The sequence below is a fragment of the Hylobates moloch genome, unplaced genomic scaffold (genome assembly GCF_009828535.3).
Source record: "Hylobates moloch isolate HMO894 unplaced genomic scaffold, HMol_V3 SCAFFOLD_5, whole genome shotgun sequence".
NCBI classification, from domain to species: Eukaryota; Metazoa; Chordata; class Mammalia; order Primates; family Hylobatidae; genus Hylobates; species Hylobates moloch.
This window is the reverse complement of record NW_026652280.1, coordinates 118,129,840-118,147,322: the sequence shown is the minus strand read 5'-3', so window position 1 is coordinate 118,147,322 and position 17,483 is coordinate 118,129,840. Positions and strand designations below refer to the sequence as shown.

At 55.2% G+C, this 17,483-nt stretch overlaps 2 protein-coding genes across 11 annotated transcripts; both read left to right on the top strand.

The window, feature by feature from the left end:
• Positions 1 to 459: 459 nt before the first annotated feature.
• On the top strand, positions 460 to 9,538 carry ATXN7L2 (ataxin 7 like 2). 6 transcript variants are annotated; one of them, XM_058439494.1, is made up of 13 exons: positions 613 to 691; positions 1,382 to 1,446; positions 1,950 to 2,740; positions 3,125 to 3,229; positions 3,626 to 3,836; positions 4,137 to 4,423; positions 4,997 to 5,079; positions 5,438 to 5,691; positions 6,504 to 6,702; positions 6,845 to 6,966; positions 7,497 to 8,292; positions 8,600 to 8,677; positions 9,159 to 9,537. In XM_058439494.1, exons 3-12 carry the CDS (start codon positions 2,704 to 2,706, stop codon positions 8,639 to 8,641), a joined length of 2,136 nt encoding a protein of 711 aa, XP_058295477.1. In that variant the 5' UTR covers positions 613 to 691; positions 1,382 to 1,446; positions 1,950 to 2,703; the 3' UTR covers positions 8,642 to 8,677; positions 9,159 to 9,537. The 6 variants fall into 6 exon arrangements, with proteins under 6 accessions (XP_032011006.1, XP_032011007.1, XP_058295477.1 ...); XM_032155118.2 differs by lacking the exon at positions 613 to 691 and having other exon boundaries at positions 746 to 1,446; positions 1,950 to 2,136; positions 2,675 to 2,740; XM_032155115.2 differs by lacking the exon at positions 1,382 to 1,446 and having other exon boundaries at positions 460 to 691; positions 2,675 to 2,740; positions 9,159 to 9,538.
• A 1,093-nt stretch (positions 9,539 to 10,631) lies between these two features.
• On the top strand, positions 10,632 to 17,140 carry LOC116469655 (probable transmembrane reductase CYB561D1). Of its 5 annotated transcripts, none has more exons than XM_032155113.1 (4): positions 10,632 to 10,859; positions 11,092 to 11,195; positions 11,701 to 11,738; positions 12,394 to 12,505. In XM_032155113.1, the coding sequence occupies exons 1-4, from the start codon at positions 10,712 to 10,714 to the stop codon at positions 12,503 to 12,505; spliced, it is 402 nt and encodes a 133-aa protein (XP_032011004.1). In that variant the 5' UTR covers positions 10,632 to 10,711. The 5 variants fall into 5 exon arrangements, with proteins under 5 accessions (XP_032011004.1, XP_032011005.1, XP_032010999.1 ...); XM_032155114.2 differs by having other exon boundaries at positions 12,317 to 12,504; XM_032155108.2 differs by lacking the exon at positions 11,092 to 11,195 and having other exon boundaries at positions 12,394 to 17,140.
• The last annotated feature ends 343 nt before the right edge of the window (positions 17,141 to 17,483 follow it).

The following is a 17,483-nucleotide window of genomic DNA, read 5'->3' as shown; positions in this document are numbered from 1 at the left end:
CCCCCACATCACCCCTGTGTCCTTCAGCACATCCTACAGACTCCCTCCCCTTGCCCTTCTGATTCACAGCGCCCACCTCCCTGCACCTACCCTATTCGATCTACAAGGGAGCGGAATCGGCTTCGTGGCCGCCAGCCCGGGAAGGGGCGCCAGCCAGCTGGCGGACGCACGGCTTAGAGGGGCGTCTGGGCAGAGAGAGGTTTGGGGCTGGGGAGAGGTGCAGTGAGCTTGGGAGAGTGGACTGGTGGCACAAATAATATGTGCATAAGGGTTAGAAGAGGAGATCCTGGAGCTTTGGTCTTCTCTTTTCCCCCTGCAATTGTGCATTTCGGAGGGACTCTTGCTGCAACCTCGGTAGGCAATAGCATCCGACCCAAGACTACACTTCCCAGAAGGCTGTGCGGGAGGCGGGGGGGGCGGGGAACAGGCAACCTGTGTTGCGCTTGCGCAAAGACTGAGCTGGACAGGCAGGTGGGGAGGAAAGGGGAGGCGTGCCCCCGACGGGGCGAGGGGGAGGGGGCCGCGCGGCGGCGGCGCCAGGGCGGGCGCGCGTCCGCGGCGGTGATGGCGGTGCGTGAACGCGCGGCGGCAGCAATGGCCGCTCTGGAGCGGCGGGTGCCGAGTCTCGATGACTTCGCGGGACAGAGCTGGAGCTCATGGGTGGAGCGGGCCGACCTGCCCGCGGCTGACGGTGAGTGAAGCCACCCTAAAGTCCGGGGACCCCATCACTATCTCCCCTCCCCCCTTCCGGGCCCCCGCCAGCTGAGGGGAGCTGCCGACTGGAGCCGCCGTCCGGCTCCCCGGCCCCCCAAACAAAGGACCCGCCGGGTCCTAGTGCCCGCCCGCTCCGTCACCTTCGCGCCTCCGGGTCCTAGCGCCCGCTCACCGCTCGCAGCCCACCCTGCCCACCTCTGCCTCTGCCAGTCCCCAATACCTGCCCCCATATAGGCTTGCCTTTATCTTTCTCCTTGCCTGCTGCCCCTCAGCTCGCGCCCCTCCTGCACCTGCCTCCGGCTTTCCCTGTCCGCAACAGTCCTCCACGTGTTTCCCACGCACCCCACTTCTGTGCCCCCTTCCTCACCCCCCTTGTTCCTTCGCTTTTTGCCCCACACCTCCTGCTCCTTTTCGGCATTTGCCTGCAGCTGCAGTGCTTTTAGACTCCCGCCCTCTCCGCGTTAGTTCGTCGGTCCATCCATCTATCCTCTCTCCCTCCCTCCATCCTTCGGTCCATCCATCCATGCCTCCAACCCACTGTCCTTTCCCAGGCCTCTTGCCCTGCCTCTTGGCTCTCTGCTCTTACTCTCACCTTCTCTAGGCCCCTGAGTGCCTTAGTGAGCGGGCCTACAGCCCCTTCTTCTGATCTTTGTCTTCTGGGCCCCAGGGAGCACCTGGCCTCGTGGCCTTTCGGGGTGACAGCAGGCATCACGCCCCTGAAGAAGTTTGCAAGTGAGAAGAGGTGGAGGAGGAGACTGCACGGAGGGGTCTCTAATGACACTTGTTCTCCTCTGAGACATCCGACTCCCAGTTTCGTTCTATCCATCATTCCCCGCACTTGCATTTAACGGACTTAGAGTGGGAGCTGCCCCTTGTCTCTTGCGTGCCTAACCCACGACCCCTCATAATCTGGATATTATATAAGATTGTCAACAATCTTCTCATCCTAGAAAGGAGCGTATCTGTTAATGGGCATCAGAGCGCAGACCTGAGTGGGAGCCCAGGCCACCCTGGGGCTGCCCCATGCTGGGTGGGCAAGGATGGGGCCATTGTCAGGGTCTGGGTGCATTGAGAACCGGAAATGGAGTCAGACGGGTTTGGTGACTCAGAATTGATTTTTTTTTTTTTTCCAAGGGACAGGGAGGGGGCGTAGAGGAGGGAGGGGGGAGGAGAGAGGTAGGGGGATGGGGGAAAAGCTGCTTTGCACAGCTAAGATGTTTTTGTCATTAACCCAGAAACTGAGGTACAAGGGCAACCCCTGCCCAAAGGCCCTGTAAGAAGGGGAGGGACTTGCATAGCTGACCAAGGAGACTTTGAAGATGCTCAAGGACCAAAGACAGCAGTTTCTCTGCTCTGTGACCATCCTATCAGTGCAGTACCTGAGAAGCTGGGTGTAACTTTGACAATGCTATGGTAACCCAGGTGGAGCAAAATTGAATTCATGGGGGTGGGGACCTGGGAGAGTATCTATTTGGGATGCCACATAGTAGCAGAAAGGACCCATCTGAGAAATCTCAAGAAGAGACTCAGGGACTTATAGAAACATTGGTTAAGGACAGTTTCCCCTTTAAATGAGGAAGCAGGCCCAGAAAACAGATGATACTTACCCACAATCACCCAACTAGTTAGCAGTGGAACCCTAAACTGCACCTTGAAGTGAAGGGTCCCATAAGAAAGGTGGATGGATTCTTCTTAGTGGGGCCATCTTAGTCCAGATGCAGCAGGTGAAGGAAGATGGGCATTTGAGAATGACCCATGGAAAGGTTCCCCAAGTGGTCCTAGCACCAGGAGCTTGTCACAGAGTGTGGGCTTCATACTGTTGAGCTGCAGGCCCTGCTTGGGGCTTCTGGAAAGGGGACAACCTCTGGGTTGTCTTCTGGGAAGAACAGTCTCTGGTAAGGAGAGGCTGGAGACTCTCTAAAACTGGCCCTGAACCTTCTGAGCTGTGTTTCTCCTCTAGGGGCTGAGCTGGAGGAGAGTAGCAAAAACATGAAGAAGTTGGATGCCATGACCCTCATTAAAGAAGGTGGGAGTCGACACACATTAGGGCTGGGACCCAGGGCAGACAGGACCACGCTCCACTTTTCCACTACACTACAGAAGGAGGTGGCTGCTTGAAGCAGCTGTCTGGGGACCCTCATTTTGATAGGTCTGAGTTGGCCGGTTGTTCTGGCTCCTGTGACCTGTCATTGGAGATCCTAATCCTAGGTGATTGCCCACTCACCTGAAAGCGTATACCCTTTGGGACTGCTTAGATTGAACTCTGGAAGCTGGGAGCATTCAGCATGGAGCTTGTTATTATCAGCGGGGAGGTGAAGTGCCTTTTGAGTGTGGGGTGGGAGTGCTCTCCGATCTTCCAGGGAAACCCTGGGATCCTCAGCCCCAGTGACATGGGCTTCTGTCATTGCAGACATGTCCATCTTCGGGCACTGCCCTGCCCATGATGACTTCTATTTGGTTGTGTGTAACCACTGTAGCCAAGTGGTGAAGCCTCAAGCTTTCCAGAAGCACTGCGGTGAGGGGAGCTCTAGGGAGGAGATAAAGGGACAGGGGAAGGTGGTGCATGGAACTCTGAGGACAGGGTCAGTTGGGAGGTCTCGTGGGGTAATGGAGGGTGGTGTTGAGGATAGGAAGGTCCTGGGGGTAGCTTCAGAGCATTGTGGGGAGTCAGGTTATTGTTTGAACAAAATTCTAGCATCCAGTGGAGTTACGGGAGGAGTTAAGAAGTTCAGGAAGCTGGGTCTTGAATTTTGAGTCTTAAAGGCTTAGATTCAAATGGGAAGGAGGCATGTTTACAATCTAATTTATGGAAACTCAGATTCTCTCATGTGAGTCTATGGACAGGGTTAGGTTGGGGAAGGAAGTGGTGATACCACTCACCTCGATTATTCTTTCCACCTCCTGGTGACAGAAAGAAGACATGGGCCACTCAGCAAGCTTTATGCCCGGGCCCCACCCCCACCTCCAGCCCCTGCCAGCTCTCAGAAATGCCATGTAGTGAATGGGCAGGGCCCAGCTTGTAGGGCCCCAGGTTCCACGAAAACCTCCTCCAGGGAGAAGGGCCAGGGGTCCCGGAGCCGTGGCCACCAGCCTCCTGAGAAGACCCAGAAGGACAACCTCTGGTAAGGAGAGGCTGCAAACTTTCTAAGACTGGTCCTGACCCTGACCCATGGATGGGTTGACATCAATACAGGCAGCCCTGGGTCGAGGCATACTCCTCACAGCAGGAGGCAGCCGCCCTGTCTGCAGCTTCCTTCCATACATTCCAGGAAAGATGGGGTCTCCTCTTCCCATGTTTCACACCCCTGCTGGAGCCCACCCAAATTCCAGGGCTGGGAAAGAGATGGCTCTGGGCTAGAGTCCAGGCCCCAGGCCTCGCCTCCCCTCCGCTCCCCCAGCCAACCCCCTCTCTCTGTGTGTAGCCTTTTCGTGCCTGTGGTGAATCTGGAGAAGATGTCCAGTCTCCCGAAGCCTGATGGACATGGAATCAGAGTGGCCCCACCCTCTGCTTTTCTCAGCCAGCCAGGGGGCCTCACCAAGGACTCCCCTGGAAAACCTCCCATGGCTCCCCCTTCTAAAGAACCTCCTGGCAGAGAGAACATCGAGATCATCCCCAGTGAGGGGTCCAGTCACTGGGCTGAAGGCAGCCCTCCTGAAAAGGAGCCCAGTGGGACCAGGCTGCCCCCTAAAACCCACCGGAAGATGGCTCGTGAGTAGTTGTGGTCTTGGGGGTCTAGAATGTAGAGTGGGGACTCCTTTGGGCTGCTTTGTCCTTGGGCTGGATGAGGAGGAGGTCAGGTTTATGGGCCTGGCCATCACAGGTTGTAGGGTATAGGAGCCCCGTCACCTCTTGACCTGCTTGCTTCCTGGGAAGCTTCTCTCCATCCTGTGTCTCCTGATCAAGGCTGAGGGAGCCCATGCCCAGGAGGTAAAGTTCTTTCTCACTCTTTTCTCACCTAGATCCAGGGTGCCAGACACATCTCACAGCTGGCTTCTCTGGCCTCCCAGATGCCCATGGCTGCTTTTGTTTCTTGATGTGTGTTGCCCTGCTTTGGGCTTGAAGTCCCAAAAGGTGCACCTGAAATTGGGATAGGGATGGGTCTCACACCCAGCAAAGAGATGTTGATGCCCAGAAGTTTCTCTGGAAAGTACAGCCCCAGGCTGAGGGCTGGAGTCTCTTCTGCCTTAGTACCAGTTCTCAGGCCCTTGGCAGGAAGCAGCCAGATCTCCTGTAAACTCCTGGAAATGGTCTTGAGGTTCATTGGAACTGCTTTCCCCACAGGAAAGGAGTGCGACCTCAACAGGCAGTGTGGGGTAATAAATCCAGAGACCAAAAAGATCTGTACCCGCCTGTTGACCTGCAAGGTAACCCCCTTCCCACTGCATAGTGAGGGGGGACAGCACAGGGCTTGCCCACTCCTTCCCTGGGCAAAGAGAGGAATGTCGATGTTACTGAAGATCCAGCTTAAGGGAAGGCGGAGATGGGGATGCCCCTCCTGGGCAGAAGGTGGGAACAGTGGGAAGGAGGGAGTTTCCAGATTCCCCCATCCCAAAAGAGGGTTTTGGCCCCATGGGGGAATGAAACAAAGACACGTGAACACAGCTGCAAATATGCCCACCTCTCTTCCTGCCCCCCAACTTGCCCAGGCCAAAGCACCCTGCCGTCCCTCCCCCGTGCTCAGTTCATACCTACTCCCCAGCTCTCCACTCTGCTATATTCTAGATCCACTCAGTACACCAACGCCGGGAAGTCCAGGGCCGGGCCAAGGACTTTGATGTGCTGGTGGCAGAGCTGAAGGCCAACTCCCGCAAAGGGGAGTCTCCCAAGGAGAAGAGCCCAGGACGCAAGGAGCAAGTTCTCGAGCGCCCCTCCCAGGAGCTCCCCTCCTCAGTCCAGGTTGTGGCAGCGGTGGCTGCTCCCAGCGGCACCTTCTCTGTTCGTGCCAAGCAGACCTACCCATACTGTGCACTGCCCAGGTACGTCTAGAATCCAACCCCTACCTCACTTGGCCCCTAAGCCATCAGGGGCCCCTGGAAACAGGCTCAGGGAGTGTCCTGGAAGAGGCACTCACTCAGCCCTGAGTGTGGGGGGATTCCTGGGGCTCCTGACAGTGGTGTGGAAGCAGGAGACTCCCCTGTTCCCAACCAAGCATACCACAGCACCCGAGCCTCTCGGCGGCGTGCCAGATCCAACACTCAGGATATGAACATTTTCCCAGCTGCCTCCAACAGGCTGAAACTTGTCACTGGGGAGCTGAAAGGGTCACACTCCTGGGCAAAGCAGCCCTATGTGTATTCACTCACTGGCCCCTTTGCGTGCAGAGGCTATGCCGGACCCAGGGAGAGCCTGACTTGCTGAAGGAGACACACATGCATCTCTGCCTGTCACAAGGGGCAGACACAAAACACAGGCTCAGCTCACAGACATGCTCACAGGAATATGTGATGCAAGAAGGGGGTTGAGCGAGTTGACTGGGCTGACCAGAGCTGGGTACAGTTTAACTGCGAAGATTTTCTGGAGGAGGCGGATCTGCAGCAGATTATCCCCTGAGGAGGAAGGGGCTGGGAGGTGAAGGCTGGGGAGAGAATCCCTTGGGAACGGTCTGTCTGTCTCTTACTCTATGAGCTTTGTCGTTCCCTCCTGTCCTTCCCTTCCCTCTGTCCTCTTCTGACTGCCCTGCAGGGTGTTTGCCCTGGTGCCCTGCTCTTTGAGCTCGGCAGGTTCAAGGATGCCCCTACTCTGACCCCACAACAGTCACATCCCCTGGCATCCCTTTTGGCCCTTCCAGGTCCCAGGCCTCCTCCGAGAGTGAACTGGATGATGAAGGCCCCTGTGGTGGTGACGGGGACCCAGGCCTGTTCCCCTTCCCCATGCCCCGGGGTGGGGCCCAGGCCTCCAGCGAAGAGAGTGAGGAGGAGGGGACATCTGACGACCTCCACCCACCCCCTGACTGCCATTATGCAACCCGGCCCCCGCGGCCACAGGCGGTAAGGACCTGGAATAGGGGCCTAGGGAGGGGTTGGCCCAGCACTCCTGGCCCACAATATGGGGAGGAGGCCAGATCCTGTGTGCAGATGCCCTCTGTGCACCCCAGACCCTGCCAGCCATGCACCTTCCTTCTGCCTTTAGTTCTGCACCTTTGGGAGCCGGCTGGTGAGCCCAGGATGCTATGTGTTTAGCCGCCGGCTGGACCGGTTCTGCTCTGCACTCAGCTCGATGCTGGAGCGGCACCTCAGCTCACACATGTGGAAGTAAGTCTCTTGGGCCCAGAATGGAAGTTCTAGAATGGAAATTCCCAGGCTCCAGACATACCTGGGCTTCAGAAGCCCTGAGCTTTCCTGTATACCCGTAGGTGTGCCTTGGCTATTTGCCAGCAGGACCCCAGATAGGGAGTAGCATGAAAAGGAGGTGGGAAAACTTGGCAGCCTAGAGCTTGGCTAAGGCAGGGCATGGAAGGGTGGTCTGGGGGTGAATCTAGACTCTCATCCATCACTTCCAGTACCTTTTGGGTAACTAAGGATAGGGGATGCCCAAACCAAGATTTAAAATGAAGTTCCTAGTGGGCTACCTCCTAGTTCTTATGTACTAGCTAATTCCTTTCCACGGGCACACCCATGTCTTCTTCCTAACCCGCAGTTCCAGCATCTCCCAGCAGATGGCAGCAACTCTGGGGCTCTGCTGGCCATTTCTAGGTGGGGCAGAGAGACTGGAGTGTGTCTTGTGTTGGGGGAAGCTCTCTTGTTTGCTTGGCAGTCACAGTGGGGCTTTCTTTTTGCTGCAGGAAGATCCCACCGGCAGCTGAACCTCCAGCTCACCTTGTCAACTCCCCGTTATCTGCTCCCCTGAGCCCATCCTCTACAGGCACCTGCCCCCGCCTTCCAGGTCCACCCCTGAGACCTGCCTGCCCAGCCTCCACGCCCCCCACCAAGGACAACCTTGTCCCCAGCTACCCTGCAGGCTCCCCCAGCGTGGCAGCTGCCTGTAGCCAGGCAGAGTGCATGGGCGGGAGCCAGGCTATCACCTCACCACTGCCTGCCAACACGCCATCCCCGTCCTTCAGCAAGTTACCGCCTTCCAAGGCCAGTAAGTCATCCAAAGGCAAGGACGGGGTGGAGGTGGAGGCCCCTTCTCGAAAGCGGAAGTTATCCCCTGGCCCCACCACTCTTAAACGGACCTGCATCCTGGAGCCCACTGGAAAAGGCAAACCCTCTGGCTGTCGGGGCCTCTCGGCCAAAACTAAAACAGCCCTGAGCATGGGGCTTAATGGGACAATGGGGCCAAGAGTGAAGCGGGCAGGGCACCTGGACTGTCGTGGCTCCCCTCATCAGCTCCCCACACCAGTCAAGGCTTCTCAGCTGGAGAACCGGGGAGCAGCTGGACACCCAGCCAAGGCCCTGCCAACCAACTGCCTCTCTGAGGAGGAGGTGGCCAAGAAGCGGAAAAACCTGGCCACTTACTGCCGGCCAGTGAAGGCCAAGCACTGTCAGGCTGGTGCCCCTGCTGATGTGGCCTGCCCTGTGCGCCGCAAGAAGCCAGGCCCGGCCCTGGCCTTTGAGGAGAAGTGCTCTACACTGAAGGTACCAGCCAGCCTCCCTGAAGATTGATGAGGGTGGGGCACACGGGGTACCTGATACAGAGAAGATGCTACATTGGTGTTTGTGCAGGGAAAGGGAGGAAGGGGAGGTTGAGAGAGTTCCTGGACTGTTTTCTTTAGAAAGAGGTAGGTCAGTTCTTAGCAAAGTGACTCTAGCTTTTTGCCTGGTGAACCTTCCCCTATCCCTAACCCTTTCCCTTGGGCTGAGGAGATGCGGCACCCCTCCACCCCTGCTTTTGCTATAATCAAAGGGCTACTTCTTTCTGAATTGGCTGTGACCCTCATTCCAGGTACTGGAGCTACCTCTGTTCCCTGAAGGAAAGGGAGTTTGAGTCCCTGGGTCACAGCCTAACATGCCGAGCAGCAAGGTGGGTGGGCTGGTCTCACTGGTTTTTCCTCTGGGCGTCAGGGCCTTGAAGGGCAGGCACACAATCCCATGTCCACTTATGCACATGTGCCCACCTCCAGGTGTGCAGGTGACAGGCAAGTTCTCCACGGTTTCCAGTAAAGCCTGCAGCCAGCTTTATTTGCCTCTTCTGGTGGGAGCCCTGGTGTAGTGTGCCATGTGCTGTCCATATGATCTCTGCCAGGAGGGACTTACTGGAGGTGGGATGGGGGTGCTCTCCTGGGTTAGATGTGGGCCTAATCATAAACCCTGTGTGTTCTCCAGCTTCACTACCCAGGCTGCCCCTGGTGAGCTGGCATTCATCTTCCCCCTTGCTCAGTTTTATTCACCAGGCCAGCAGAAGGAAATCAAGCTTTAGCCCCTGTAGTCCACACAGTTCACTGGGTAGGAGAGCTGGTAGGCCCCCACCCTGACCCTTTCTCTCGCCTCTTGTCTTCCTGCAGTCAAAAGCCCATTAACGAGAAAGTGCCTGCCCACTGCAACGGAGCCGCCAGCACCTCCTCCCCTCCAGATCCGGGCCCCAGGCTGCTGCCGCTTTTTATAACTTTATATTATTTTTTTTAAGAAAAAAAGCTCTTTAAAATACCTCAAGACTGTCTCCCTGTTCTGTTGCTGCTATGAAAATATAAAAACAGAAACATAGAAAAGGAAGGAAAAAAATAACAAAATGAGTGTCCTTACTGTCCCCAGCCCTACCCTGGGAGGCTGAGATGATAGGCAGCCAGACTCCAGCTCACATAACTTGCCTGCAAAAGTGTCTTATGCTCATTGTTATTATTATTGTCATCTTGTCATTTTCAGTAGTGTGAAAAATGTTTGTGTCACTGGGGTAGTCTTTCCAGACAGGATGATGAGGCGTGTGGCTCTGAATGAGTAAGGCTTCCTGAGTCTTGACAGCAGAGACGACTATGGTCCCATTGGGAAGAGAAACTTGAGAGGGGGAGCTGCACTTCTGGCTTTTTCTAGGATCCTTGCCCTGAGGGTCTGGGAATTGGCTTGTGACCCTTTTCTGGTCCTTCAGCAACCCTAGGCGTCCATCCCTCCCTGAATTATTGCCTGCTTTTCTTCAGCTGTTCCTGCAGCCTCATTTTCTCAGCCACTTAGGGAGCTCAAGCTGGGTTGGTCACTGCTGTTGGGATGTTCCTGTTTTCTATTGGACAGCCTTCCTTCCCTGCCTGTGGGTTTGCCTTTAAGGAAGGGGTAGAACCTTTCCCAGGGAGGCCTCCTTGGGTTGAACCACCCCTTTTTTAGAGGCAGGAAGGGAAAAGGCATCATCACTTGCAGAACTGGTGGTGTGGGAGGCCACAGGAGTGTGGGAGGCCTTGGTCCTTCAGGATCACCTGGCTCCTCAGGGCTGAGCAGCTGCTGAGGAGGCGGCAGGGCTGGGAGTGCCCTAGTTATTCCATTTATCTCGCTGGGGACCACTCCCGTGCGGATGCGAGAGGAGACTTGCATCTCCCTCCTTTGGTCCACCAGGTTCAAGGCACTATATTTTGGCCATGTCCTTTCCTATTCTCCTTGCCCTTAGGCAGGGAGGAAGCTTGTTCCCTGAACAAGACAAAAGGAGGTGACAGGAGACAGTGCACAGCCAGGGAAATCCAGTACTACTAGAAATCGGCTCCAAACACTGGTTTCACACTTCTGGTTCAGCGTACCAAGTGTGTGATTTGGGGTTTCACTGAAATCGTTTGCCACAAATGTAATTTCCACAGGCTGCTTGGGATTTAGGCCCCTGTAGACAGACACACAGATACAAATGAATGTGGGCTGGGAACTGTTCGGTCCCCTTCTGCCTCCGGGCTCTCGCGGGAGCGGGCCTCTCCGGGGCACTCGCGCTTCCCCCCCCAGCCCCCAGAGGGCGCTGTGGGCCACTCCGCCGCACTGCCGGCGGCGTCCCCGGGGAGGAGCCTCTCCTGCAGCCGCCGCCGCCTCCGCGATCGCAAACCCGGAAGACGTGTTCGGGCAGCTGGAGTGTACGGGCCCGCCGGCCACGGCCATGCAGACCCTGGAGGTAGGTCTGGTTCCCGCTCCAGCTGGGGAGCCGAGACTGACCCGCTGGCTGCGGAGAGGCAGTGGGATCTTGGCGCACCTGGTAGCTTTGGGCTTCAGCATCTTTCTGACAGCGCTGTCCCGGCCAGGAACCAGTGAGTGTGCGGGGCGGGGTTGCGGAAGGGGGCGGAGCGGAGATGCTGGAGGGGCAGCGCTTGGGAGCGCCGGGAGACTTGGAGGAGGGACCCCAGCAGTAGAGGGGGAAGAGAAACAGTGGAGGGATTTTGAGGGCCTGGTGGGGCGAGGCCCCAGGGATCCTGGAATAATGGGGTTTTGGGTGCTGTGGGGGAAGGGCAGACGATTGAACAGACCGAACTACTTCCTCAGAAACAGGTCCCCTGATGGAGGATAGAAGTGAAGGAGGCCGGGCGCGGTGGGTCATGCCTGAAATCCCAGCACTTTGGGAGGCCGACGCGGGTGGATCACTTGAGGTCAGGAGTTCGAGACCAGCCTGGCCAACATGGTGAAACCCCGTCTCTACTAAGAATACAAAAATTAGTCAGGCGTGATGGCGCGCCCTGTAGTTCCAGCTACTTGGGAGGCTGAGGGAGAAGAATCGCTTGAACCCAGGAGGTGGAGGCTGCAGTGAGCCAGGATTGCGCCACTGCACTCCACTCTGTGCGACAGAGCGAGACTCCGTCTCAAAATAAAATAAAATAAAATAAAATAAAATAAAAAGGGCAGAGGACTGGGCTGCCAGCTGAGAGGTGCTGAACGGGGAACCCGGGCCAAACTGTTGTATGTGCGTGGTTAGGGAGGCCCTCTTGGTTGCTCACCCTGGGGCTCCTTGGCTGCTCCACTTTGTCCTTAGTTCCTGTGCCCGATTAGGATTGGGGATGGTACTTTTCTCCTGTGGCTAGATTCTTTGGGTTCCACCTAGCTACAGGGGCAGGAACAATGGTACCAAGCCCTCAGCCTGTTCTCTTTGATTCTTAGGTCTTTTCTCCTGGCACCCTGTATTCATGGCCTTGGCGGTGAGTTTAGGCTTCTATCTGATTTGTTTGGGTATGCCTCGCCTCATTCTCCCAGGGAAGCACCCAGCTTTCAGAAAGCTCAGCCTTTCTAAGGCTAAGACAGGTGGAGGAAACATCTAGGGCTCAACTTTCCCTGCAGCCTATGGGATTGGGAAACCTGGAGGGCTGGGCCATAGGCAGTTGTCAGATGGTTGAAAAGGGTGGGAGGGCGTGGAAGATATTTCTTTCTCCATTGGGGCCTGAAAGGAGAAGGAGGGAGAGGTGTTATCCAGTCATCTCCCGACTTGTCCCCAAAGTTCAGGAAGAAGTTTAACATTTGCTGTTCCACTGGTCAAGAAACGGGAGGTGTTATCCAGTCATCTCCTGACTTGTCCCCAAAGTTCAGGAAGTTTAACATTTGCTGTTCCACTGGTCAAGAAACGGGAGTCATTGTAGAGGTTGGGATGGGGAGATGTCAACCTGAATGAGGAGACGTGCACTCAAGTGCTGATTCCCAATTGTTCCCAGAAATGTTGAGCTGTGAGGCTGGTGGTCCTGGCTGAACTTATTTAACCCTTACCCTTTGTCCTCTTTGTTAGGATGTATGAGAGCACCTCCTTTTTCTCAGGCCTCCAAGCCAGACATGAGGCTTACTGGCTCTCTCCTATATTCACAGTTCTGCCTCTGCATGGCTGAAGCCATCCTACTCTTCTCACCTGAACACTCCCCGTTCTTCTTCTGCTCCCGAAAAGCACGGATCCGGCTCCACTGGGCAGGGCAGACCCTAGCCATCCTCTCTGCAGCTCTGGGCCTGGGCTTCATCATCTCCAGCAGGACCCGCAGTGAGCTGCCTCATCTGGTGTCCTGGCACAGCTGGGTGGGAGCCCTGACACTGCTGGCCACTGGTGTCCAGGCACTGTGTGGGCTCTGCCTCCTTTGTCCCCGGGCAGCCAGGGTCTCAATGGTGGCTCGCCTCAAGCTCTACCATCTGACATGTGGACTGGTGGTCTACCTGATGGCTACAGTAACGGTGCTTCTGGGCATGTACTCAGTATGGTTCCAGGCCCAGATCAAAGGTGTGGCCTGGTACCTGTGCCTGGCACTGCCCGTCTATCCAGCTCTGGTGATCATGCACCAGATCTCCAGATCCTACTTGCCGAGGAAGAAAATGGAAATGTGAGTTCCTGTGAACTCTGAATCTAGGTGGGACGCTTGCCTTGAACATCATGGTTCCTTTGGTGATCTATAAGGGATCTATTTCAGAAGTGGTCAGGTTTTTGCACTTCTTGGCTGGTCTAGGGACTGCAGAAACCAAAGCTGCTATTGTTGAGGAATAATTCAGTGGGTCAAAATGGGGAAATGTACTGGGTATGAGTGGAAGGTGATGGAGAGCCTGATCCTGAAGCCTCTACTTGATGAGAGACAGAGTTTTGGGTGGTGATAGTGATGTGCTGGTGGTCATTTCTTGCTTGTGTGCCTGATGAAAAATTGGGTTCCTGTAAGTTATGAATGGCATCCATGGATATTTGGGTTACTTTTAAGAAAGCAGTGTGATGTAGTGGAGAGAGCCCATGGGTCTTATTTGTGGGATATGGTCCTCCTAGGCTCTGTTGTACAACCTTAGGTACATTCCATATCTTAAGACCACCGTTTCTTCATCTGTGAAATGTTTCTAAACAATCTCTAAGTCCCTTCCTTCTCTAATACACAGCGTCTGTCAGGTCGATGTCTCAGAACGCGCTCCCAGCTGTGGACCACGTGGACCACTTAGCAGGCTCGGGGTAGTTCTTTACTCTTCCTTTACTCCCCTGGAGGGACAGCTCTGTCCTTGAGGCCCTTCAGAAATTTGTGCCGATTTGGTCCCTGTGCCAGGGCACAGGGGGTCAGGCACTGTGGAGAGAAGGGACTCAGGTGAGGGTCTTCTGGACTCTAAGACGGTAAAGGCACTAAAGTCACTTTAAAGCTTTTGGAGAAGCAGGAGGGCATTGTCTTAACCAAGTCGAAGGCTCCTGGCTGGGCTGCCTAGCCCAGCTAAGATCTTCCTTCAGCCCACCTCAGGATCTGGGCTTGAGGGCTGCAGGGCCTGCGTGTGCTCCCTCCCCGGAAATCACTTCTCAGGGCAAAGGAGCCCCAGGCGTCTCATGCCTTGCCCTTCTTAGGGCTCAGGTTCTTGCCTTAGCACATAGCTTCTGGGAGCTTTTTTGAAGCTTTTCATAAGGGCCAAGGAAGTGGGGCAGGGCTTTTCTGATCCAAAGAAAACAGTTTCTCTGGTTACCCCTCTTCCCTTGTTATCTAAGCTTTCCTCAGTTGTCATCTCTTGCCAGCTCTTTGGTCCAAGAGGGGGCTGAGTTTGGTGCCAGCTGGCAAATATGAGGGCTGGACTCTCTTCCTTACAGAGACCACCACCCTCCTTGCTGCAGCTGAAAGTAGTTCCCCAGGCTGCCCTCGGTGGTGAGGACTGGATGCTAGACTGCTTAGCTGTGGTCTGGGCTCAGTTGAGAAGACAGGATCTCCCTAGATCATGGCAAGGCCTGACAACAGCTGAGCCAGGAAAGTGCTGCTGAGGCAAGTAGACATAGCTCACAGGGAACTCTGGGAAGCCTGGGGTGTAGGCGCTGGAGCTCCAGTTCCCAGGAGCAGGGGCAGGTGTTCCTAGATGTTAGTGTTGTGGATGTCCTGGGTCTTCTGAAGATTCAGGTCCTCCTCTCCGGGTAGCTCAGAAGTAAGGAGGTTGGTCTGATTCATAGTACAAGAATGGGGACAGCAAAGGCAGAAGTGTCCTCTCCACGTACCTCATTATGCCCCTCCTCGGGGAGATTGCATCTCCAGGACAAGCATCTAAAGGAGGCCCCTGCTGTGCAGAGGGGTATTGTTCCTTTCTCTTTCATTGTCCTCCCTCCTCTCAAACTCTCCAGTGTGGTGTGAACTCAGAAGAAACGGTTACTGGGGCTGCATGGAGAATCTCACCTGCGGTGATTTTGATCCAGGGACTGCATCTCCTCTTTCCTCATCACAGCCAGTGCTGAGAGGCTCACTCTACCTGCCGCAGGGTAGGAGGGCCAGGCAAAGTTCGCCAGCTTGCTCTAAGAGCAAGCAGGCAATGCCGTAAAGCCTGAGCCTGCCTGAGGTGCTGCCTCCTCCCAGGTGGTGCGGGGGCTGGTGGGCGGGCGGGCAGGCGTGCTGACAGCCGGCAGTTTGCGTGGGCTGTGCCATCTGATGTCTATTCCCAGCCCTGGGAGGAAGGGGGAGTCATTTATATTCTGCAGGAGGAAGGGGCCCCAGCTGTCGCCTTTCTGACCAGCAGGCCTGGAGGGCAGGGGCACAGAGCAGACAGGAGGGCACTGGTGGTCTCCTGCTTAGCCTGGTCTGACTGCAGTGTAGGGAATAGGTCACCAGGAGGAGCCCTTCATCCTGGCAGGCCGGATTGTGGAGGGACTTCCCTCCCCCTCTTTTCCATTTCTCCCTCCATCACCACCTGCCCTCACATCCTGGGGCGGCAGCTGGACAGCCATTAGACCTCAGTGCCAGGGCACTCTTCCTCCAGCTGGGATCTCAGTGGCTCCCAGGTGCATGGGCTCCTGCTTGTGTGTTCCCTCCTCCGCCATCCTCTGTTCCTCGCACCTCCCTTATTCTGCTCATGTCTGGGGTATTCACTTGGCTCCTCAGCAAGGAAGCAAATGCCTTGGAGGAGAAGCACATGGTTGCCCTTTTGTCCTTGCTCCCTGGCTAGGGAAAGCTGCTAGTGGTCAGCCTGTTTTGCCTTTAAAAAAAAAAAAAAAAAAAAGCCAGGGCAGGGTGCTTAGATTTTAAAAATTTGCCTGTCATTTGTGCAAATTTTCATATCAAGCTAAGTCCTGATTCCAAATTTGATTATATTCCAAATTTGATTATATTCAGATTCAACCTTGAGGACATTAGAAATATAGATGGCTTCTGTATCCAAATCTGAATGGAAATGAGATTACCCTTCTGGGTTCAGATGCCCCTCCCAAGCCCCCGTCTTTTCTGTAACCACCCCTCCTCTGAGCCCCTTCGTGGCTGGGGTTGGTATGGAATGGGAGGAGCTCTGTGTCTGGGGAAGTCCTCCAGCCTCACCTTCTTGGCTCTTAAGTGGTAGGCTGTTACCACTTGCCAGCCTGGGCCTTCTGTCTTCCCACCCTTTCACCAGGCAGGCTGCCCTTCCGTACTCACTAGCCCATCCCTTCTTTCTCATCGTCCCACCCTTCCACCTCTGTGCATGGCTGCTGTAGGTCTGGTTTTTTTGTTTTTTTTTTTGAGAGGGAGTCTCACTCTGCCGCCAGGCTGGAGTGCAGTGGCACAATCTTGGCTCACTGCAACCTCTGCCTCCCGGGTTCAAGCGATTCTCCTGCCTCAGCCTCCCGAGTAGCTGGTACTACAGGCACGTGCCACAGTGCCCAGCTAATTTCTGTATTTTTAGTAGAGATGGGGTTTCACCATGTTGGCCAGGATCTCTTGACCTCGTGATCTGCCCGCCTCAGCCTCCCAAAGTGCTGTGATTACAGGTGTGAGCCACCGTGCCTAGCCAGGTCTTGTTTTTAAAACCTCACTGTGGGAGATTCAGGCATCCTCCCTAAGCCAGCTGGCCGCTGTGCTAAAGCCTGTTCAGAGTTAATAATAATCATTAGCTGAATGGTGCTGGGGCCTTTCAGCTTCAGATCTCTAAGCACTTGCAGGCTGAGTCAGTCAGCCCTCACCTTCCTCCTCCTTCCTGGGCTGCAGAGTGTAACAGAATGGGAAAGCACTGTGGGAAGGAAGTCAGGAATCTTGCTGCTAGCCACGCCTTGCAGTGACTGTCGTCTGGGAGTGGGCACTGAGTCCTCTCAGTAAACTAATAAGGCTTGCACCTGACAAAGGTCAAGATATGTAGGGAACACAGTGTATGCTAGGCTGAGACCTATGGTGGTGGCAGGGGTGGCTGTTGAGCCTGAACTTCTAGTACTCCTGCCCTTCCTTCTGTTTACCTGTCTTGGCCTCCAGGGGGCACCCCTGGTCTTGATGCCTCAAGGCCAGCATTTCTGGGTCGCCTCTGCAAGCTCAGAGAGCAGGGAGGCTTCTGGTAGTGCTCCTGATGCACCTGTGTCTGGGTGGCACAAAGATCCTGTGTAACATGAAATGAAAGGTGCATCGGCTTGGGGGCTGGGAAACCTGCAGTATGGGTTTACTCCGTCCCTATCACTGGTGTGGCTGTGGGCAAACCACTTATTGCCTAACCTACCTCACAGGGATGTTGTGAGGGTTTGATGAGAGAATGAATGTTAATAGGAATTGGAAAATTCAAAGCATTAAACACATGTAAACAGGTGGTATTATTATGTTCTTGTCCTTCTCTTTCACTGAGCCAGGCTTTGGGCTTAATGCTTCTTAGGCAATAAACAGTTATGGATAATGACAGGGGATCTAAGTCTCAGAGAGTTGTTCTGGCCATCATAAGAAAACATAGACACATTTCTTCCTTCCAGATGCAAGGTCAGCTCTTGCCAACTCCTGCCAGAAATGCCACCAAGGCCATGACTAGTGAAGTTTGCCCTAAGTGCTGCCTACCTGGTGTTCCCAAATCACAGGGAAGACTGCAGATCTCGGAGTCAGTACAATTGCTCCCTAGGTCCAGCCTGAAGTTCCTGGAGCTGGTCTTTGTTGGGAGCTGCAGGTCACAAGTCTATCTAAATCTCTCCTGATTCTGCCCTTCTGAGGGAAAAGTGGGGCAGACAAGCTAGGAAGGGAGGCGCAACTGGAGCAAACAGCATC